This window comes from Agelaius phoeniceus, assembly GCF_051311805.1.
Source record: "Agelaius phoeniceus isolate bAgePho1 chromosome W unlocalized genomic scaffold, bAgePho1.hap1 SUPER_W_unloc_2, whole genome shotgun sequence".
Taxonomy (NCBI): domain Eukaryota; kingdom Metazoa; phylum Chordata; class Aves; order Passeriformes; family Icteridae; genus Agelaius; species Agelaius phoeniceus.
The window spans coordinates 10151206-10169476 of record NW_027509867.1 but is presented as its reverse complement, the minus strand read 5'-3'; the positions used below and the strand labels follow the sequence as shown (position 1 = coordinate 10169476).

The following is an 18271-nucleotide window of genomic DNA, read 5'->3' as shown; positions in this document are numbered from 1 at the left end:
GATCAGCCAGGACAGGAGGAGAGGAAATGAGTCAGGCTGGTTTCAGCATTTCCTCAACACCAAGAGCAGCCCGACCTCCCTTCTCCATCCACCACTGACAGCTTTGCAAATCAGGAATTGTTGGAGCTGTTTTGCCCCCACTCCAGGATGAGCATCCTGATACAAGAACTTAATTGTGTTTCTATCTGTCACAGAACCACATTTGTGTGAAAAAAATGTTAGAATGGAAATGTGGATGGAGGACACATCAGACACTGCTGGGACTTTGAACATAGCTCAGGGAAGAGTGTGATTGTTATTAAATTTTATCCTGTTCAACCATGGTCTGTTGGCCATGTGGAGAAACTTTCTGTGCCTCTGAGTCTCACCAGTTCCTGTCCCCCAAAGGACTCAAACCTGACGAGTTGTGGTTCCCACTCCAGTGGCTGCACTTGCACCTCCCTCCATCCCCAGAGCAGAGCTCCCTTGTCCCAGAGAGTCCCTGGCAATGCAGGGATGAAGGAAACAGGACAGGCTGTGGGGATCAGGGGCAGGGCATGCCCAGGGATTTGGGGTGGTTGTGAGCCCAGGGCAGGACCCAGCCCTTGGCCTTGGTGAACCTCATCCAATTGTCCTGGGCCCATGGCTCCAGCCTGTCCAGATCCCTCTGCAGAGCTTCCTGCTCTCCAGCACAGCCACACTCCCACCCAGCTTGGGCTCACCTGGGAACTGACTGAGGGTGCCCTCAATGGCCTTGTCCAGATCAGCAATAAAGAGATTGAACTGACCTGGCCCAAATCCTGAGCCCTGGGGACACCCCTGGATGTGACTCCATTCCTCAGCTTCTCTGAGTGCCAGGGGTTGGATGAAGGAAGTCCTGGGTTGTGGGTAGGGACAAAGTGTGATTGTCTGCCATGAAGGGTCTTGATTTTCAAATCAGTTGAAACTGCATTAGGAGGTGCTGGCGGTCACTATCAAGTGGACATTGCTGATATCTATCTATAAACAGGAAAAGAAAACTTAAACAGGCAAAACAATTCTCTCTGCATTGTTTTCAATGTAGTATATTCACTTTGAATACAATTGTGAAATGTGTCTAATTAACTAGAGAAGAATTGAAAACTTCAATTATTCCCATGGGCTTTTCTTGTTTGGGGGTTTCGAACAAATGTTTATGAGCGTTTGTCACTGAATTCCTGAACTGTAGAGCTCAAGAAAGAAGAGGCCTCTGGAGTAATAAAATTCATCAGCAACCTCCAAGTGGCTGGGGATCCATGCCCATGAGAGCAGCAATGAACAGAAATGGGCACAGCTTTGTGGCTGCTGTCCCAGCTTTGGCATGGGCCCTGGGCCTGGAGCAGGAGCAGCTCTTGAAGGCCCCAAGGCCGGGGCTCTTGTGCTGCCCTGGGCAGATGGGATGGCAGCAGGGGCTGCAGAGCTCTCAGCACCTCAGGCCGAGGGCAGCAGGGCAGCCAGGGAGCCTCCTTTGGCCTTGGCCAAGCACCTTCCCCCATGGCTGGGGCTGAGTCCTGTGGCAGCTGCAGCTGCTGCTGTGGCCTTGGCAGGGGCTGAGGCCGTGGGGCCAGTGCCCAGAGCAGCCTGGCCTGAGCAGAGCTGTGGGGCCAGAGCCGGCTGGGCTGGGCTGGGCTCAGAGAGGCCCTTGGTGCTGCCCAGAGCTCAGGGCAGCTGGCAGAGCTTGCAGGGAGCTGGGCTCCGAGAGCCTGGCCCAGAGGCCGGCAGAGCCCGGGGCAGGGCTGTCTGTGCAGCCCCACAGGTGCCACGGGCTCTGCAGGAGCTGGCAGAGGCTGCCCAGCAGGGAGGCCATGGGGCACAGAGCCCCAAGGCTGCCGTGGGCACCACGGCACAGGGGCCGTTCCCAGCCGCAATGCTCCTGGCCTGGGCTGGGCCTGCACAGGGGCTGGGCACTGTTGCAGACATCTTTTCACTAAAAATCCGTTCTTTAGGATTTTTCCTTCTGAGAAGCTAAGAGGCCTCAGAGACAGAATGTAAACAATGGTTATCTGCTGCTGTGGAATGCAACAGGTCCACCTGTGATTGGCCCATCTGGGATGTTTATAATTAATGGCCAATCAAGGACCGAGCTGTCTCGGACAGAGTCTGAGAGAGCTGCCTTTGTTATCATTCTTTTCTTTTGTATTCTTAGCTTAGCTAGTTTCTGAGGAAACCTTTTCATTTCCTATTTCTTTTTAGCATAGGTATAATGTAATATATATATCATAAAATAATAAATCAAGCCTTCTGATCATGGAGTCAACATTCTCGTCTCTTACTTCCCCTGAAAACCCCTGTGACCACGGTCACATTAACCCCTGCTAAGAGTCAGCCCTTTCTCTTCTACCGATGTCTCTGGTGTCTCTTGTGCTGCCCAGGCGCCCAGCCCAGGTGCCCTCAGTACCCTCGGGGCACAGAGAGTGTCTCCCCGCTGTCGGCCGTGTCGGGGCTGCCCCCGGTGTCTGCCGACTCGGGACTGGCCCAGGGTTCCTGAGAGGCTCCCAGAGGGACAGAGACAGTGATGCTGGTGGCAGCACCAGGAAGCTGCCGGGGTTTGGCTTTTCTTGCCAGAAAATTGCTGCATTTGGGTTGTGCCAGCACTGGGAAATTGCCAGATGTGGGCACTGGCAGTGCCAGTGCACAGCAGATCTTGGTGGGGAATGTTCTGGCACTGGGAAATTGCCAAATGTGACCTTTCTGTGCCAGCAAACTGCTGGAATTATGCTGTGCAGGCATCTGAAAAATTCCGGATCTGGGCACTGGCGGTGTCAGCAAACACGAGATCAGAGTAGTGTAGGCACCAGGTATTTGCCTGGTTTTGGCTTTCTTTGCCAGAAATTGCTGGACTTGGCTCTGCTGGAACAAGGGAATTTCCAGATCTGGGCACTGGTGGTGGCAGCAAACAGCAGATCTGGGCGGTGCCAGACCCAGTAATGTTGGACATGAATTTGTAGAGAATTTTTAAGGTTTAATAGAAGGTTTCTATAGGATGTATACAAGTGTCACAATCCATCCTTACAAACAGGTTTTGTGATGGTTCATGGGTTGATCTCAGAGTGCAAAAAGCACCAACATGGTACAGGGGGCAGCAGTGATAATCCAAACAAATGTACCTTTATTGAATAACCACGACAAAATGCCTTGGGGAGGAATTGGGGGAAAGGGAAAAAGAGGGAGGAAGAGAAAGGAAGGTGTAGAGCTACCAAACATAGAATGGCAAAGTCCTTCAATGTCCAGCCAATGGAGTTCACCAGGTCACATCTGGAGAGGTCTCAGGGTTGCAGTTCATCCAAACTCTAATTATACTCTTTTTCTTGATGGGGGAAGGGGTAAAACTTGAAACTGAATCAAAGGTAGTCTATTGTATTTTTGGGGGAAAGAATGGTATTTAGAGAAGGGTACACACAGTCCATGTTCTCAGCAGTGGGCGAGAGCCATTGTCTTCTTGGTCCACTGCTCACACCTGCAACATCCATCTTGCCTTGGTCAGCTTGCCTCCCCCACACACCTCCCCCAGGCTGGGGGTCTCAGTCCCAGTCCTTGGAAAGAGTGTGGGGGGGCCTTTTCCCATAGGGATTTCATGTCCTGGTCTTTGATGGAGAGGCTTCTTACACCTCAGTCTGTCTGTCACAGTGGGTGTAAGACAAGTGAGGGATCTTCTGTGAGGGACCACCCAAAACTCAGGAGAAGTGCAGCCAGGCCGAGAGGTGGGACAACTTCCAAGGCTATTGTTGCAAAAAGGGCACGGTGCCCCCTTCTTCCTTTCATTGGGTTCAGTGGAGCATACTGCAAACACACCTGTGAACCCCATCCTGTCTCCCCTCACTCACCTGGAACCTGCTTTGCTTGGAGAACTGGCTGCAAACAGCCAAAGAGGGATTTTGACTTTTTAATTTTTTGAAGCAATCTAAAACTCCTGAGTTTCCCCACTGCAAACAGACATCCTCCTCAAGTGTGTGCCAAGCCCAAGCTGCCACCAAGAGCACTCCAGACCTGCCTGGGCCAGCTGTGAGGGTGGATCATCATCCCAACCTGCACTGGGCCATTGCAAGGGACTGTTGCCATGGACACTGCAGGGACCCCACTGCTGGCTTTGGGTGCCATGGCAACCCCCATCAGTTCAGGTTTCCTTGGAAACCAGCCCGAGGAGCCATTTCTGCAGCCAGGTTCCATGGCCCCTTGCCTGCAGAGCTGTTGCTGCCCTGGGCTGCCATGGCAACCCTGAGGACAAAGCGGTGCCAGGGCTGTTCCAGGTACAATTGCAGTGACACTCGTTGGTGCCACCAGGTGCCATGGCAACGGCCACAGGGACCCGTTCCTTGGTTTGGTGCCAAGGCAACCAATGCCCGGAGCCGTTGTGGTGGTTGGTGGCCATGGAAAGCTGCCCTGGGCCCCTTGCTCAGGGCTGGTGTCAGTGCCCAGAGCCAGAGGGGATCCCTTGCTGGGGGCTGTGCCATGGCCACTTGCCCTGTGCCGCGCTGGCCGCTCGGGCACCAGGAACCATCAGCCAAGGGCACTGCCAGGGCCAAAGGCCAGGTCAGCCAGACAGAAAGGGGCAGCGCTGGGCACTGTTTCCATGGCAACCGGCACTGGGGGGGACACCTGGGTCACCTGGCCTGGCAGTTGCCATGGAAACCCCTGGCAGGCACTGGGGGCACAGCCCCTGGCACTGAGACACTGCTGGGCCGGGTGCTGAGCACAGCGCTGAGCACGCAGAGATGGTTTTGTTCTTGCTGAGCTGCAGCACAGCCAAGGCCTGTCCTGCCCCTCGTCCAGCCACGCTGGGGAGGGGCTGGGGCTGCGGGGGAGCTGGGCAGGGGACACAGCCAGGACAGGTGACACCAACTGACCCCAGGCACACCCCAGACGAGAGCACATCATGCTCAGGGTATGAAGGGGGGGAACAAGGAGGAAGGGGGAATTTTGGAGGGAGGGTTTCTGCCTTGCCAGGTAACACTCAGGCAAGAGGGGGCCCTGTTTCTCCAGTGGGCAGGGTCACTACCAAAGACACAGACACCAACTGAAGGAATTGTGTCATTTATATCATGCACAGCTGCAAAGAATTAGAAAAGGAAAAGCTCAGCAAAGCACATCATCATTAGCAAAGAATTACAAAAGAAGCTCAGCAATCCATCAGAACTAATCATTACATTTTGATGACTAACCCCTTGTTGAAACTCTAGAGGTGTTTGTGGCAGACAAAGATTCTGGCTGACTATCAAGATACACCTTACAGACACCAGTAGTACTTTGGTGACACCATTCTTCATTCATTTTCCTCATTCTCATTTGAGTTAGGAACAAGAATTCTCTTGTCCATGGAGCTGGCGCCTTTTTAATTCCAGAAAAATGCCCCCAGGCCCTTTGCTGTTCAGCTTTACCATGCTGTCTGTGGCTAACAAGGCCTGGGGGGGCCCTTTCCCCTCTGGCTGGAAGGGGCCGGGTCCCAGTCCCTGAGGGGCACCCGGGCTCCTGGATGCAATTCCTGTGCAAGTCCCTCAGTGTCACAGCAGCCTTCCCATGGAGCCCCGTGGATCAGAGCATTTGCCAAAGGGGCCCTTGGGGCAAACAGGGAGATTTGGTCTAGCAGCATGTGTAAAACAATATCCTGTCAGATCTCCTTGTTCTCACACAGAACACTTGGCTGCAGGGACACATTCCCATTGTTCCTGCCCAGGTTCAGGACTCAGAGTTGTCTTTCCCAGGAGCTGCTCCTTCAGCTGCCTCGGGAGGGCCATTTGGCCTCCGGACCCACACTCTGGCTCCATTATTAGGGCTGCTGCATCCAAACCCTTTATCTCCACAAACGGTGGTGATTGCAGGTGGATCTCCTTTTTTCACAACCATTCCTAAAATTGCAATATCAGTAATTGTGCTACCCTGTCACGAGGTTGACTAATCCAATCCTGGTCACTATTGTTTAACACAATTCCTTTCATTTCACCTTGATATTCTGCATCAATTCCTCCTGCCATGACATGAACACTTTGCAAGGCCAAGTTCCAAGTGAGCAGTTGTCAAAGCAAAGTGTCCTGGAGGAATCTGAATTCCTGTTTCAGTATTGATAGCTCTCATTTGCTTTGAATTTATCCAAACTAATTCCAGTGCATGAAGGCCCAGCCCTGCAGCCTCTGGGCTGGCCCTGCCAGGGGCCATCACAGCCAGAACAATTTCCCAGGCAGCCCAAGTCTCACTGCCCATGGTTGGATTTGCAAATTGGGGGCAGCCGTGCACAGCCAGGGGGTTTCCATTTCCCCCGTGGGCCATTGTTAAGGGCATGGAGCACATCTGGGAGATGGGTTCTCCATGGGCAAAGGTTCCCATCTCCTCATTTTTTCAACTGCTCTTTTAACAACTCCTTCACCCTTTCAACCAATCCTGCAGCTTGTGCATAGTCTGGTACATGAAAAACCCTGCAGGCTTAATCACTGAATTTTTCACAGCAACAGACAAAGCACTCTGCATCACAGTATCAGCAAACCCTGGGAAAATAGCCAATTTCCTCCCTTCCTCCTTTTTTCACTGTATACAGTCTCACAAAGTTGACCACTGACATTAGGGCACTGGCCAATCCTGTTCTGTAGGGTATTTAGTGTTACATCCCTGAGCAGCCAAAGCTACCAAATTAGTATTGTCAGCACTACTTCACATTATTATAATTTTATATGTAGATATACATATTGATATAGATCGACAGACCTAGACATACATATAAAAATATATCAAAATATATATATGAGGATCTTATTATACTATAAATACATATATAGTTATTTATTATTTTGATATTTCACTTGCACAAATGCATCTGAGCTCAAGATAAAAACCTTCTTCTCTTACTCCATGTGGGAGCATTCCAACAATAATTGTTCCTTCTGAAGCTGCTGTTTCCAATGGACTCTTAACACATTCATCTTTGTCTGCCCAAACCCACAATGTCTTTTCGTTTTCCATGTGCAATTTTTGGATGCATTTGAAGCCATCCAGGGGTTCAGCCTCTTTTACCCGACTGCCCCACTGCTCCCACAGGGCTCCCACCTCAGCCCACTCCAGAGCCAGGGAACTCCAGGGAAGGGCTTCCCCTCTGGGAATTTCTGATGGCACTGATTCCTCACATTTACACTGAACAAGTGACATTTTGTTGGGATCTGGCCAGACTGGGCCAGTTTTGTTTTACCAGTGGGCAGGGTCAGCACCAAAGACACAGACACCAACTGAAGGAATCAGTGTCATTTCCTGCAGCTCAAAGCAGCAAAGAATCACAACAGGAGCAGCTCAGCAATGCACCCAACCATCCCCACCAAAGATTGCCTGCAGTGATTGAGAAAGATCCAGCCCCAGTTACCCTCAGCCTTTACCATCCCCCAGACCCACACAGCAGCTGGGGAAGCTGTCACAGCCAAGGGCTGCAGAGCCACTCCTGGGCACTGGCAATTCCTGCAGGTGCCTCCAGCCCCAGCTGAGGCTCCAACCCCGCTGGGAGAGGGCCCAGCTCTGACAGTGCTGAATGGACAAACTGACAGCACTGCTAGTGTGGCAACATCTGGTTTCATCCTCCTCTTGGCTCCCTCCCAAAGCCTGGCCAGGGCCCCAGGAGGAACCAAGGGAGGTGACTTTGACCATTCAGCCCCAAACAAGGCCAGATGTCAGATTTCATGGCCTTGTCTGGCTTCTAAATACACAAAGGTCAACACATGTTTCACTAATGAGTGGCTACATCTATCACAGTGCTAATGACCATGCATTTTCATCAGGGAGCAGATACAAAGATAACCTTTGGTTGGAAGGTTCATCCAGAGGCCACCTTGGGCTCAGGGCCTGCTGTTCAGGCCTCACTCAGGGCTGCTGTCCAGGCCTTGGCACTTCAGGGACGTGCTTTAGGGCTGGGATTGGAAATGCTGGGTGAGCGGCTGCACTGGGTGAGCTCAGAGGGCTTTTCCAAGAGAAAGGATTCTGTGATTCCATGATTCTATCCACTGCATTCAGCTGGGTCCATGTTAGCAGCATTCATTTGCTCAGAAAGTCTCCTCTTGCCCAGCTCCTGCGGCCTGAGGCTTCAGCTCCTTCAGCTCCTGGTGCTGAGCTGCTCATGCTGAACGAGACGACTCGGAGAGAAGAGCACAGTCCATGCAATTCCTTCTGGGACACGCAGAGGGGAGGCTGTGCAAACAGGAGCATTGTTTGCTGTGGCCTCCTCTCTGCCCTTCACGCCTTTCAGCGCTTGGAACCAGCCAAGAGCTTTCTCCAAGAGTGCAATGGAGCAGCTGTTCCTGCTCCTGGCTCTGGCTCTCTCCAGTCTCTGCCCTTGCCTGCTTCTGTCCCTCGTGCTGTGCCCTCTGTTCCCCCAGGGCTGGCTGGCTGCTGCCCAGGACTGTGGCACTGGCACAGATCCAGTGCTCCAGAGCCTCCTTTCTGTGCCCTTGGAGCTGCCTGGGCACAGCAGCCTTTTCCATCTGCAAGCTCCCCATGGACAGGGAGTGCCCAGCTCCGTTCCTTGCACAGCCTCCAGGAGCCCAGGGCTGCCATCTCAAGTCCCTGCTGGCACTGGGGGCTCCCAGGTGCCTCAGGCTGCTGTGACACTGCTGCACACGGGAGGGAACAGGGGCAGGGGCTGTGCTGAAAGTCAGCTCCATCTGCTGCTGCTGCTGCTGCTGCTGCTGCTGCTGTGGGGTCATTTGTGCAGCCCTGGCCCAGAGTCAGGGATCAGATCCTGCCAGTCTCTTCCAGCCCTGGCTGCTCAGAGTTTGGGCCTTGGAGCCTCAGGTGGGCAAAGGCAGCTGCTCCTGGTCCCTCTGTGTGCCCGTGTTCAGCAGTGCTGCTCCATCAGTCTGTGCCCAGCAACGGGGAAAAGCCTCAGCCCTGCAGGGCCAGGAGCTGCCGGGCTCTGCCTGAGCAGCTCAGCCAGCAGGAAGGGAGCTGCTCCACACGGGAACCAGGAGCAAAGGACATTCCTTTGATAGGACATGTTTTCTATTTAAAAGAAAAAAAAAGAAAAAGGGAAAAAAATAGGTAAATTGTAAAAGATAAGAATAAAATCCAAGTGTTAGTGAAAAAACATAACATAATGTTAGTGAAAAAAACAAAACAGAAATGCAAATTTACATTCTTTGCATTAAGAGGTAAGTGATCTTTTTAAAAAGAGAACTCAGTTATTTACATTGTAAATGTACTGATGGCATGGATCCATCTTACTGACCTCAGCAGCCTTTTAAAAGATTTTGGGCTTTGTTTCCAACATTGCCATTTGAAACTGGGGTTGAAGCAAGAGGAAATTGCTTTGTGCCCTTCCAGCTCCAAGCAGGACTGGGAATGGAAACTCTGTCAAAGCCCAAATCCTTTAGAAGATGCCCTTCCTTCTCACCCTGTGAATGAGCTGCACATTCCTGTTGAAACTGTCAGGGGTTTCTTAAAGACACCAAGTCCCACTTAGGGCTTTTTGCTCTGGTTTGGCAGTGCAGAAGGGCAATTCTCCATCCACCAGCTCCAGACTGCACTGCCTCAGGAGCACGGCCCACTCGCCAGCTTTGGCCCACTCGTGGCACTGCTAGAGGAGGAAGAAAGTGCAACTGCACAATTCCAGCCAATCAAGAAGGAAGAATGGGACAGACAAAACAGCCTGTGCAGATCCAGGCGTTCAGCTGGGACTATGGAGAGTTTGGGTCCTTGCCAATTGGATGTGTGTCCCCAGGTAATATCTCTGGGCCTGCAGCAGAGTCTCACTCACCTGCCAAAGCAGAAAGCTCAGGCGCTGTGCTCACAACGGGCTCGTCTGATGCAGAGCTGTCAGAGCAATGTGAGGGCAGAGCCAGCCCAGCTGGGCCCAGGGCTGAGCCCAGCAGAGCCCTGGCAGAGCCCAGAGCAGCCTCAGCAGCCGCAGAGCCCGGCTGCAAGGAGAGAAAGCAGAAACCGCCCGTCAGCTGAGGGCTCCTGTGCCCTTGTGCCAAGGCCTGCGGGGCCCAGGCCGTGCTGGCTGTGCCCAGAGCTGTGCCCAGAGCTGCCCATCCCTGCTGCCTTTGGCAGCAGAGCAGGAGGGCAGGACATGTGCCCAGCCTGCAGCCAGCCACGGCACATCCAGCCCTCAGCAGCTGCCCAGAGCAGGATGCTCCTGTGCTCGCTGCAATCTCCCAAAAGCTCTGATCCCACCCTGCCAAGCACACAGGGACCCACCTCACGCCAGCCACGGCTGCAAGAAAAGCTGCTCCCAAACCATGGCCTCAGCCTTCTCCAAGGCCACCGCCCATCCACGCCACAGCTGCTCCCAAGCACTTCCCCATCCACGCTGGACCACCTAGAATGCTTCCTCTGGAAAAACAAACAACACATTATTGAAAAGAGATTAGATGCAAAAAGGGAAAGCAAGAAAAATGGTGAAAACTCTTATCTCTGTCAGGGCCTTGAGGAAGGCCCAACTCCTACCAACTCCCCTGGTAGGGAAAAACCCAGCCATGGCTGAGGGAAGCCCACACTTTCTCTCTTCCCCACTGCACTGTCCCCAAAATCACGGTGATCCCAAAGCAAACAGGGGCAGTGGAGCAGCCCAAGCCCTTCCTTGCCTGCAGAGCAAAGCAGCCCCTGCACAGGTTCTGGAGTCCCACCTCTGCTCCCACCATGGGGCTTTGTTTGTGTCGGGCTGGCTGCCCCAGCCCCAGCCCCAGCCCCAGCCCGGGGCACGGTGGCTGCTGGGGGCTGTTGGCAGGGCCAGGAGCCCACTCCCATTTCGTACCCAGCCCAGCCCATGCCCCCAGCCCTGCCAAAAAGCAGCTGGGCAGCGACTGAAGGATGAGTTGCATCTGCCCCAGCAAAGGGGGAACCTTTGCCTCCCAGCCAGGCTGGGCCGTGCCCAAATCTGGCAGAATTTCCCCAGCTGGGGACTCATCTGCAAATTCCCTGTGGAGTTTGGCTTTGAAGAAGGTGCCAGAATCAAAGTCCATCACCTTCAGCCTCCAGTGGCCAGGCTGAGGAAGAGCTTGTCATCCTTGATGTCATCCCGGCTGTCTCCAGCAGCAGCAGCAGCAGCAGCAGCAGCATCCACACCCGGTACAGCTTCTCCAGGGGCTCCTGCTCCTTCCCTGGGGAGAGACCAGGCTCTCAGGGCTCTGCCCAGGGCCCCAGCTGTCAGGGAACCAGCACAAGCAAAACCAGCTTGGATGGCGGCCACCAGTGCTGGGCAGAGCAGCTCAGCTCCAGCACAAGGGCTGCGTGTGCCCATCCCATGGCCCCGGTGCAGTGACACAGGCAGCACAAAAAGGTCTGGGTTCCTCTGCTTCTGATTGCCACGGCATGTGTGGAGCTGCAACTTACCAGGGCCCTGGATCAAAGTGTGCCTGTGGCTCTCTCCCTTCTTCTATGGCAGAGGAATATCCTGCACCCAAGGTTCACAGAACAGGTCTTCTAATGTGGGTCTTTCCAAGGAGTTCACGGATAAACACCACCTGATCAGATCTTTGCACTCTGGGGAGAGAAAGCAGAAACTGCCGGTCAGCCAGAGAAGGCTCCTGTCTGCTTTGCCCCACTATTCCCATGGCCAGGCCATTCTGGATGCGCTCAGGGTTGGGCCTAAACTTTCCCATCAATTCCCTGTTTTGGAGGAGAGCAGGACCTGTGCCACCTCCTCAGCAGCTGCCAGAGCGGGATGCTCACGAGCCCGCTGCTGGCTCCCAGCACTGGGATTCCCCCCGTGCCCAGAGAAGGGGATCCACCTTGAGAGAGCCCTTGTGGCAGCGGGAGCTGGCCCCAGCTGAGGTTCCGGCCCCTCCTGAATGGGTGCTCCCCGCAGACCATCTGGTGCAGCAGGATGCCCAGGGACCAGATCGTTGCTGCCTCGCCATGGTACCAGCCAAAGTCGTTCCATTCCGGGGGGCTGTAGGACAGTGTTCCTATGGAATACAGATGGAGTTCAGCAGGGGGATGCTGCTGCTCCCACAGCCTGGCCCCAGCATCCCTGGGCCTGCGGGGGCTGCATCAGTGGCACACAGGGTGACCACTGCCCTCTCGCCAGCACCTGGGACTTGTGCACAAACTAAGGCTTGGAAAAGAAGCCACTGGTGTCAGAAGAGGGCAGAGGAAGCCCTGGCTAAGCCTGACCCTGACCTGTAAAGGAAAAACCCTCTCCGTGCTGGGGAAAAAACATGCCCTTATCCTCCCTGCCTGCATTGCCCCAAAAATATTAGGAAGCCAAGGCAAACAGGGAGAGTGGATCAGTCCAAGCCCTTCCTCTTGCCTGCACACCAAACTGGCTGGGGCACAGGTTCCACCCCCTTCTCTGCTACCCCCACCCACGGGGGTTTTGGTAGGGCTGGCTGCCCCAGCCCAGCCCCAGTCCTGGGCAGAGTGGCTGGCAAAGGCTGCCAGCAGGGCTGGAAGATGGTTCCCCACCCAGCCCTGCTCTAAAGCAACTCAGCTGAAGACTCAGTCCCCTGACTGGCAGCAAAAGGGAGAATCCCCACTGCCATAGCCAGCTTGGGCTGGGAGATGTTGGGCCATGAGATGCCGGGACCAGGAGTACACCCTTACGTGGGCTCACCTGCAAAGTGGGTGTAGGCTGTGTCTTGCAGGTAGGTGCCACAGCCAAAGTCGATCAGTTTGGCCTTCCCGGTGTGCAGGTCAAGCAGGATGTTCTCGGGCTTGATGTCCCTGTGCAGGACCCCGCAGCTGGTGCAGTGCCGCACGGCCTCCAGCACCTGGCGGAACAGCGCCCGCGCCACCTCCTCGGGCAGGAACCGCCGTGCCCCAACGAAACGCTGCAGGTCCTGACACCGCTCTGGCCGCTCCAGCACCATCACGATGTGTTCGGGGAGCTCGAGCCACTCCAGCAGCTGCACCACACCAGGGAAGCCAGTGGACACCTTGGCCTGCAGCACGATCTCCAGCGGGGCCCTGCTGCCGTCGGGCTGCGGGAGGAGCACGATGCCCTCAGTGGCGCCGATGCCGTGCCGGGGCTTGGGGAGCCCTCAGCCAGCCCGGGATGCTCTGCGCCCTGCGCTGGACCCACGCCCGCTCTCCCTCGAGGCGTCCTGGCGGCTTCCACCGTGCCGGGCCTCGGCTCATCCCCGCCCGGCAGCCCCGGCTGCTGCCGCTGGCCCCGCTCACTCACCAGCTCGCCCCAGTGCCGGACGCGGTGCCGTGGCACCCTTTTGATGGCCACCTGCAAGCCAAGGACAGCAGCGGGCTCAGCTCGCCGCCCGCCCTGCCCAGCCCCATCCTCCTCCTCCTCCTCCTCCTCCTCCTCCTCCTGCGCCCGCCGCCGGCCCCGCCGCTCACCGGGGCGCCGTCCGAGAGCCGCGTGGCCACGAAGACGCTGCCGAATCCTCCGCGCCCCAGCAGCGAACCCACTCGGTACCGCTCCTGCAGGGCCTCGTGCGCCTTCCCTGCGGGCGAGACGCGGCTGTCAGAGCTCGGCCCGGGGCCAGCAACGGCCCCCGAGCGCCCCTCAGCCGCCCCGGGCCGGCCATGCCCGGGCGTTCGCTCTTTGGAACGCGGCACGGGAGGCTCGGGGCCGGCGGCCGCGCTGTCGAGCGGCGGAGCTCGGGCCGGGGAAGCCCCAGCGGAGGCGGCGGCAGCGGCCGCGCCGCCTGTGTCCTCCGCGGGCCCCGAGAGGAGCCGGGGCCGGGGACGGGGACGGGGACGGGGCCGGGACTGGACCCTGCGTCGGGTCCGGGGCCGGGCTCGGGCCAGGCGGAGCCGAAGGGCGGCGATGCCGCCCCCGCACCAGGCACTGACGCCCGCCCAGCAGCGCCAACGCCAGTACGGCTAGAGCCGGGCGGAGGCGAGAGCGCGGCGGGACGGCCGGGGCCGGGCACGGGGCAGCCCCGCCCGGGGCCGGGGCCGGGGCCGGGGGCGGGCCGGGGGCATGGCCCGGCCCGGCAGGGGAGAGGGAGGCGGGGAGAGGAGAGGGACGCCGGGCAAGGGACCCCGAGAGAAGGGTGCCCCACAGCGGGAACGGGAGAGAAAGAAAAACAGAAGGAAAAACAGAAAGAGAAGGAAAAATAGAAAGAGAAAGAAAGAAAATGTGATCTAAAATATCTGTTCTGCTGCTGTCGCTGCTGCTGCTGTCGCTGCTGCTGCCGCCGCTGCTGCTGCCGCCGCTGCAACTGAAGCACCGGGGCCGTTCGTCCCCGTGTCCGTTCCCCGCTCGCCCCACGAGCCCCACGTTCGAGTCCCGCACGCCCCGGGCACAGCCCCTGAGTCTGTCCAAACACGGCAACTTTGCAGCAGTGAGCCCAGATGCAGAGCCCTGACTCCTGCACACTGGCACAGCAATCCCCTCGCTTGCTGCTCTGCATTGGCCTGGCTGAGGGGCAAACACTGTCGGGCCACCTTCCCTTGCTGTAGGATTCCTACCTGACCCAAGCACTGCACTTACATCTCCAGTGTTGCCTTCCAGTAAAACCAGGGGAAGGAAAACTCTGTGTGGCTCATGGTATTTTCGAGTGTCTAAAAATCACTAAGTCACCGATCTTAGAGGTGCAGTGCATCTGGAATTCCTGGGATGGAGAAGTAATGCAACATGGAAAAGGGGAGCATAGAAATAAATAGGGGAAAAGATCTTGGATTGTTTCTTTCATTTTCATTTCCCTTCTGGAAAGCTGTTTCAGTTTTCCAGGAATCTTCTCCTGTCTGCTCTTCCCAAGAATGTCTCATGGAGAACATGGTCAAGCTTCTGTCACAAGATTTGCCACCAGGAAATTATGCCACTGGTGAAATTTTCATGATGACTGTTTGTGCTGGCTTAGGGCAAATTTGGGGAGGAAACCTCCAAAAGGGATCAGTCTAGAAAGCAAGTTCAAGCAGCCCCTCCCCCTACTAGTTCAGGAAAAGACTTCCCTCGAAAAAAGTGCAAAAAACCCAGTTTATCTAACAAGTAAAGTATTCACAAGCATGAAAAATGAATAATATTAAATAAAACCTCTGACAGTGCTGAAGAGATGGCAAATTCAGAAAGTCCTTTTTGTGGGTTGTAGTTGGCTCACTCGGTCTCTTCTAAGTCCCTCTGGTGCTGGAATGCAGTGTCCCAGAGCTCGGTGGGCCACAGGTGTGAGCTGCAGGTGTTTTTCTGGGTTTTCAGTCCAGAGCAGGTTTAAACAATTCCAAGAAAAAGCAAAGTCACAGTCCCAGGAACTTCTCTGCCTAAGCTAGCTAAAACCAAATTGCTGGACCTGGGCTGTGAAGGCATTGGGAAATTTCCAAATCTGGGCACTGTCAGTCCCAGCAAACACCAGATCTGGATGGTGCTGGAGCCAGAACCTGGAAATTGCCAAATTTTGGCTTACTGTGCCAGCAAATCACTGGACTTGGGCTGTGCCAGCACCAGGAAGTTTTCAGATCTGGGCACTGGCACTGCCAGCAAACACCAGATCTGCGTGGTGTCGTTGCCAGTGACAGAAATCTGCCGGATTTGGGCTCCGCTGGCACCGGGAAATTTCCAAATCTGGGCACTGGCACAGCAAACACAAGATGTGGGTGGTGCCAGACCCAGCAGCAGAAAGTTGCAGGGTTTTGGATTTCTGTGCCAGTAAATTGCTGCTGCACTTGGGCTGTGTCAGAATAGGGAAATTTCCAGATGTGGGCACTGGCGGTGCCAGCAAACACCAGTGAAACCTTCTGGCCCTCGTCCGGACCATTGACCAGTGGTTTCCCTGAGAACCAGCTCTGGCCACTTTACAGACAGAGACTGCTTTCATCTGGTGCTCTGGAAACAGAACTTTAATGAAGGCAAACACAACAAACAGGACGGCGTGCACAGTACAGAGAGCAAAGCAGAAAAAAGCCTGGGTCCAGGGTCTAGCAGGGATATTTATCCATTTATTTATGGGGAGGGTGTCTTGGTTTGGAAAGACAGGTGTCTGCTAAGGAAGGCAGGAGCCTGCCCTGAACTGGAAACTGTAAACCCCCTCCCTCCAAATTGTTATAAATTTGAAATGAAGGGGGGGCTCTCAGGCAAAGATATGGGAGCAGGAATAACAGTTCTTTTATTAGGGAAGAAAAAAAATAAACAATGCAGTAAATCAAAACAACACTGACAGAGTCAGAATACAACATGACACCCTGTGGGTCAGGGTGTTGGTAGCAGTCCAGTTGGAATTGTGGCTGCAGCCCTCCTGGGGCAGCAGGTGTGGTTCTGTTGGAGCAGTGATCCTGTAGAAAAGGGTGTAGTCTTCCTTTGAAGATCCAGTTTAAGAGGCAGCTGTTCCTCTGGGAATCCAGTGGAAATGCTCTGGTGTCCCAAGATCTCAGATTATATCCAGTTGGGAATGCTTGGCTCCTCCCTCTGGGCGGAGCATCTCGCAGTGGGATGCTGTAATTTTATCAGTCATGCAGTGACATTCAAAGGCCATTAACATCAGGTGTCTCCCCGGAGGGAGGATTGGTTGGGGGAAGAGATAAGAAAACTGCCCAATTCCCAGAATAGAACTGCCATAGCCCTAACAGATGGTAAATGGAATACACATTGCTTAGCAATCTAGGACAAGGGGTTAAAGGTGGGATCTGAGAGAAGGACCCAAGAGGAAGGAACAATTAAGAATATTACACTTTTTGCAGTAAAAAGGAACCAATGATAGCAAAGACAACTCAGAATTTTCTAGTAACAATCTGCATAACTGAACAAGAGGATTATGGCTGGGAGCTCCTGCTGACCCCAACTAAAGAGGGTTTTCCCACAGTCTTAAGCTGAGGCCCCCCAACACACCAGATCTGAGTGATGCCAGTGTCAGCACCAGGAAGCTGCTGGGCTTTGGCTTTCTTTCCCAGAAAATTGCTGCATTTGGGAGGTGCTGGCACCAGGAAATTGCCAGATGTGGGCACTGGCAGTGCCAGCGCACACCAGATCTGGGTGGGGAATGTACCAGCACCGGGAAATTGCTAAATGTTAACCTTCTGTGCCAGCAAATTGCTGGAATTATGCTGTGCAGGCATCTGAAAAATTCTGGATCTGGGCACTGGCGGTGTCAGCAAACACGAGATTGCATTGCTTTAGGAACCAGGTATTTGCTTGATTTTGGCTTTCTTTGCCAGCAAATTGCTGGAATTAGGCTGTGCCAGCACCAGGAAATTGCCAGGTCTGGACACTGGCAGTGCTGGAAAACACCAGATCTGGGTGCTGCCAGCCCCAGGTATTTGCCGGGTTTTGGATTTCTGTGCCAGCAAATTGCTGCACTCTGGCTTTGCCAGCACTGGGAAATTTCTGCATCTGGGCAATGGCAGTGCTGGGCAACTCCAGGTCTGGGCAGCGACAGAGCCAGCAATGGAAAATTGCCAGATTTTGGCTTTTTTTGCCTGCAAATTGCTGCACTTGGGCTGCACCAGCACCAGGAAATTTCTGGATCTGGGCACTGGTAGATCTGGGAAACATCAGTTTGTGAGAGCCGAAATGAGGGATGTGGCACTCCAGGTGGCTCTTCAAAATGCAGTTTATTGTTTGCAAGGTGTTACAGCAGTCCAGGGTTGTGGGTGACAGAGCTGTGCCCACAGCTGTCAGCTCCAGCTGCAGGCCTGGAGACCCTTAGTTTAGGTTACAAATGCATTATATACTTTTCTTTGCTGAGCATCTTGATACAGTAGAACCAATCTATACCTATACTTTTATCTATAGCCAATTGTAACTACTATAATTACCATATTCATGTTACTATTCTCCAGTCACAAAAAGTTAGTACATTACAGTTTAAGCTAGAAGATGTTTTCCAGTTTTCTTGCAGTGGAAAATTCTGAGACCTTTTTTCTACCTGCAGCATTTGCTGACTTGTTTGCCTGTGCTATCTTTCTGCTTGGTAAAAACATCTTCTTGTTTGACGTGGGTTTATCCTTTGCTCTAAGTCATAAAAACCCTTTCTAATTAACATATACTTTGCCTTCTTAGCTATCCAGTAAGACCACTCCAGCAATTCTTTTCTTTTATATCAAAACTTGCTTTCATTTCTATTCCTTCTTCAGATTCTACATTCAAAAATCTTTCTGCCAAGCATACATATCTGTGAGACTTTCTTGTCAAACTTTCATCCTTCCCAACATCCCTGTATAGTGGTCAAGTGCCTGAGGCCAAGAGTGCCTGGACAAGAGGGACAGTTCTTTTCTATAGGAAGGAAACCACAGAACCCCAGGGTTTGAAGGCAGATGAGAAGCAGTCACCAGAGGCCAAGGCAAACCAGACCTGTCTGTCCTTGCAGCTTTTGTCTGAAAGCAGCCTTTGGATATATGGGGAGTTTTGGGGGTGGAATTCCATTTCAGCCATGGGTTCCTGGACTGGAATGACAGTTCTCCACACAAAGGAAAGGGTGGAGTT

General features: G+C 54.2%; 1 protein-coding gene across 1 annotated transcript; it reads right to left on the bottom strand.

Annotated features, from left to right (window-relative positions):
* Positions 1-930: 930 nt before the first annotated feature.
* Positions 931-17613, bottom strand: LOC143692745 (serine/threonine-protein kinase pim-1-like). Its single transcript, XM_077172987.1, has 5 exons — positions 17605-17613; positions 12515-12929; positions 11691-11867; positions 10408-10415; positions 931-978 (listed from the first exon to the last, which is right to left on the bottom strand). Exons 1-5 carry the CDS (start codon positions 17611-17613, stop codon positions 931-933), a joined length of 657 nt encoding a protein of 218 aa, XP_077029102.1.
* Between the last annotated feature and the right edge of the window lie 658 nt (positions 17614-18271).

What these genes read in the sequence shown, in the direction of transcription:
- LOC143692745 (XM_077172987.1), bottom strand. An exon ending in AGCCTACACCCACTTTGCAG is followed by an intron (nt 11,868 to 12,514) that starts GTGAGCCCACGT and finishes TGTATTCCATAG; the next exon opens with GAACACTGTCCTACAGCCCC.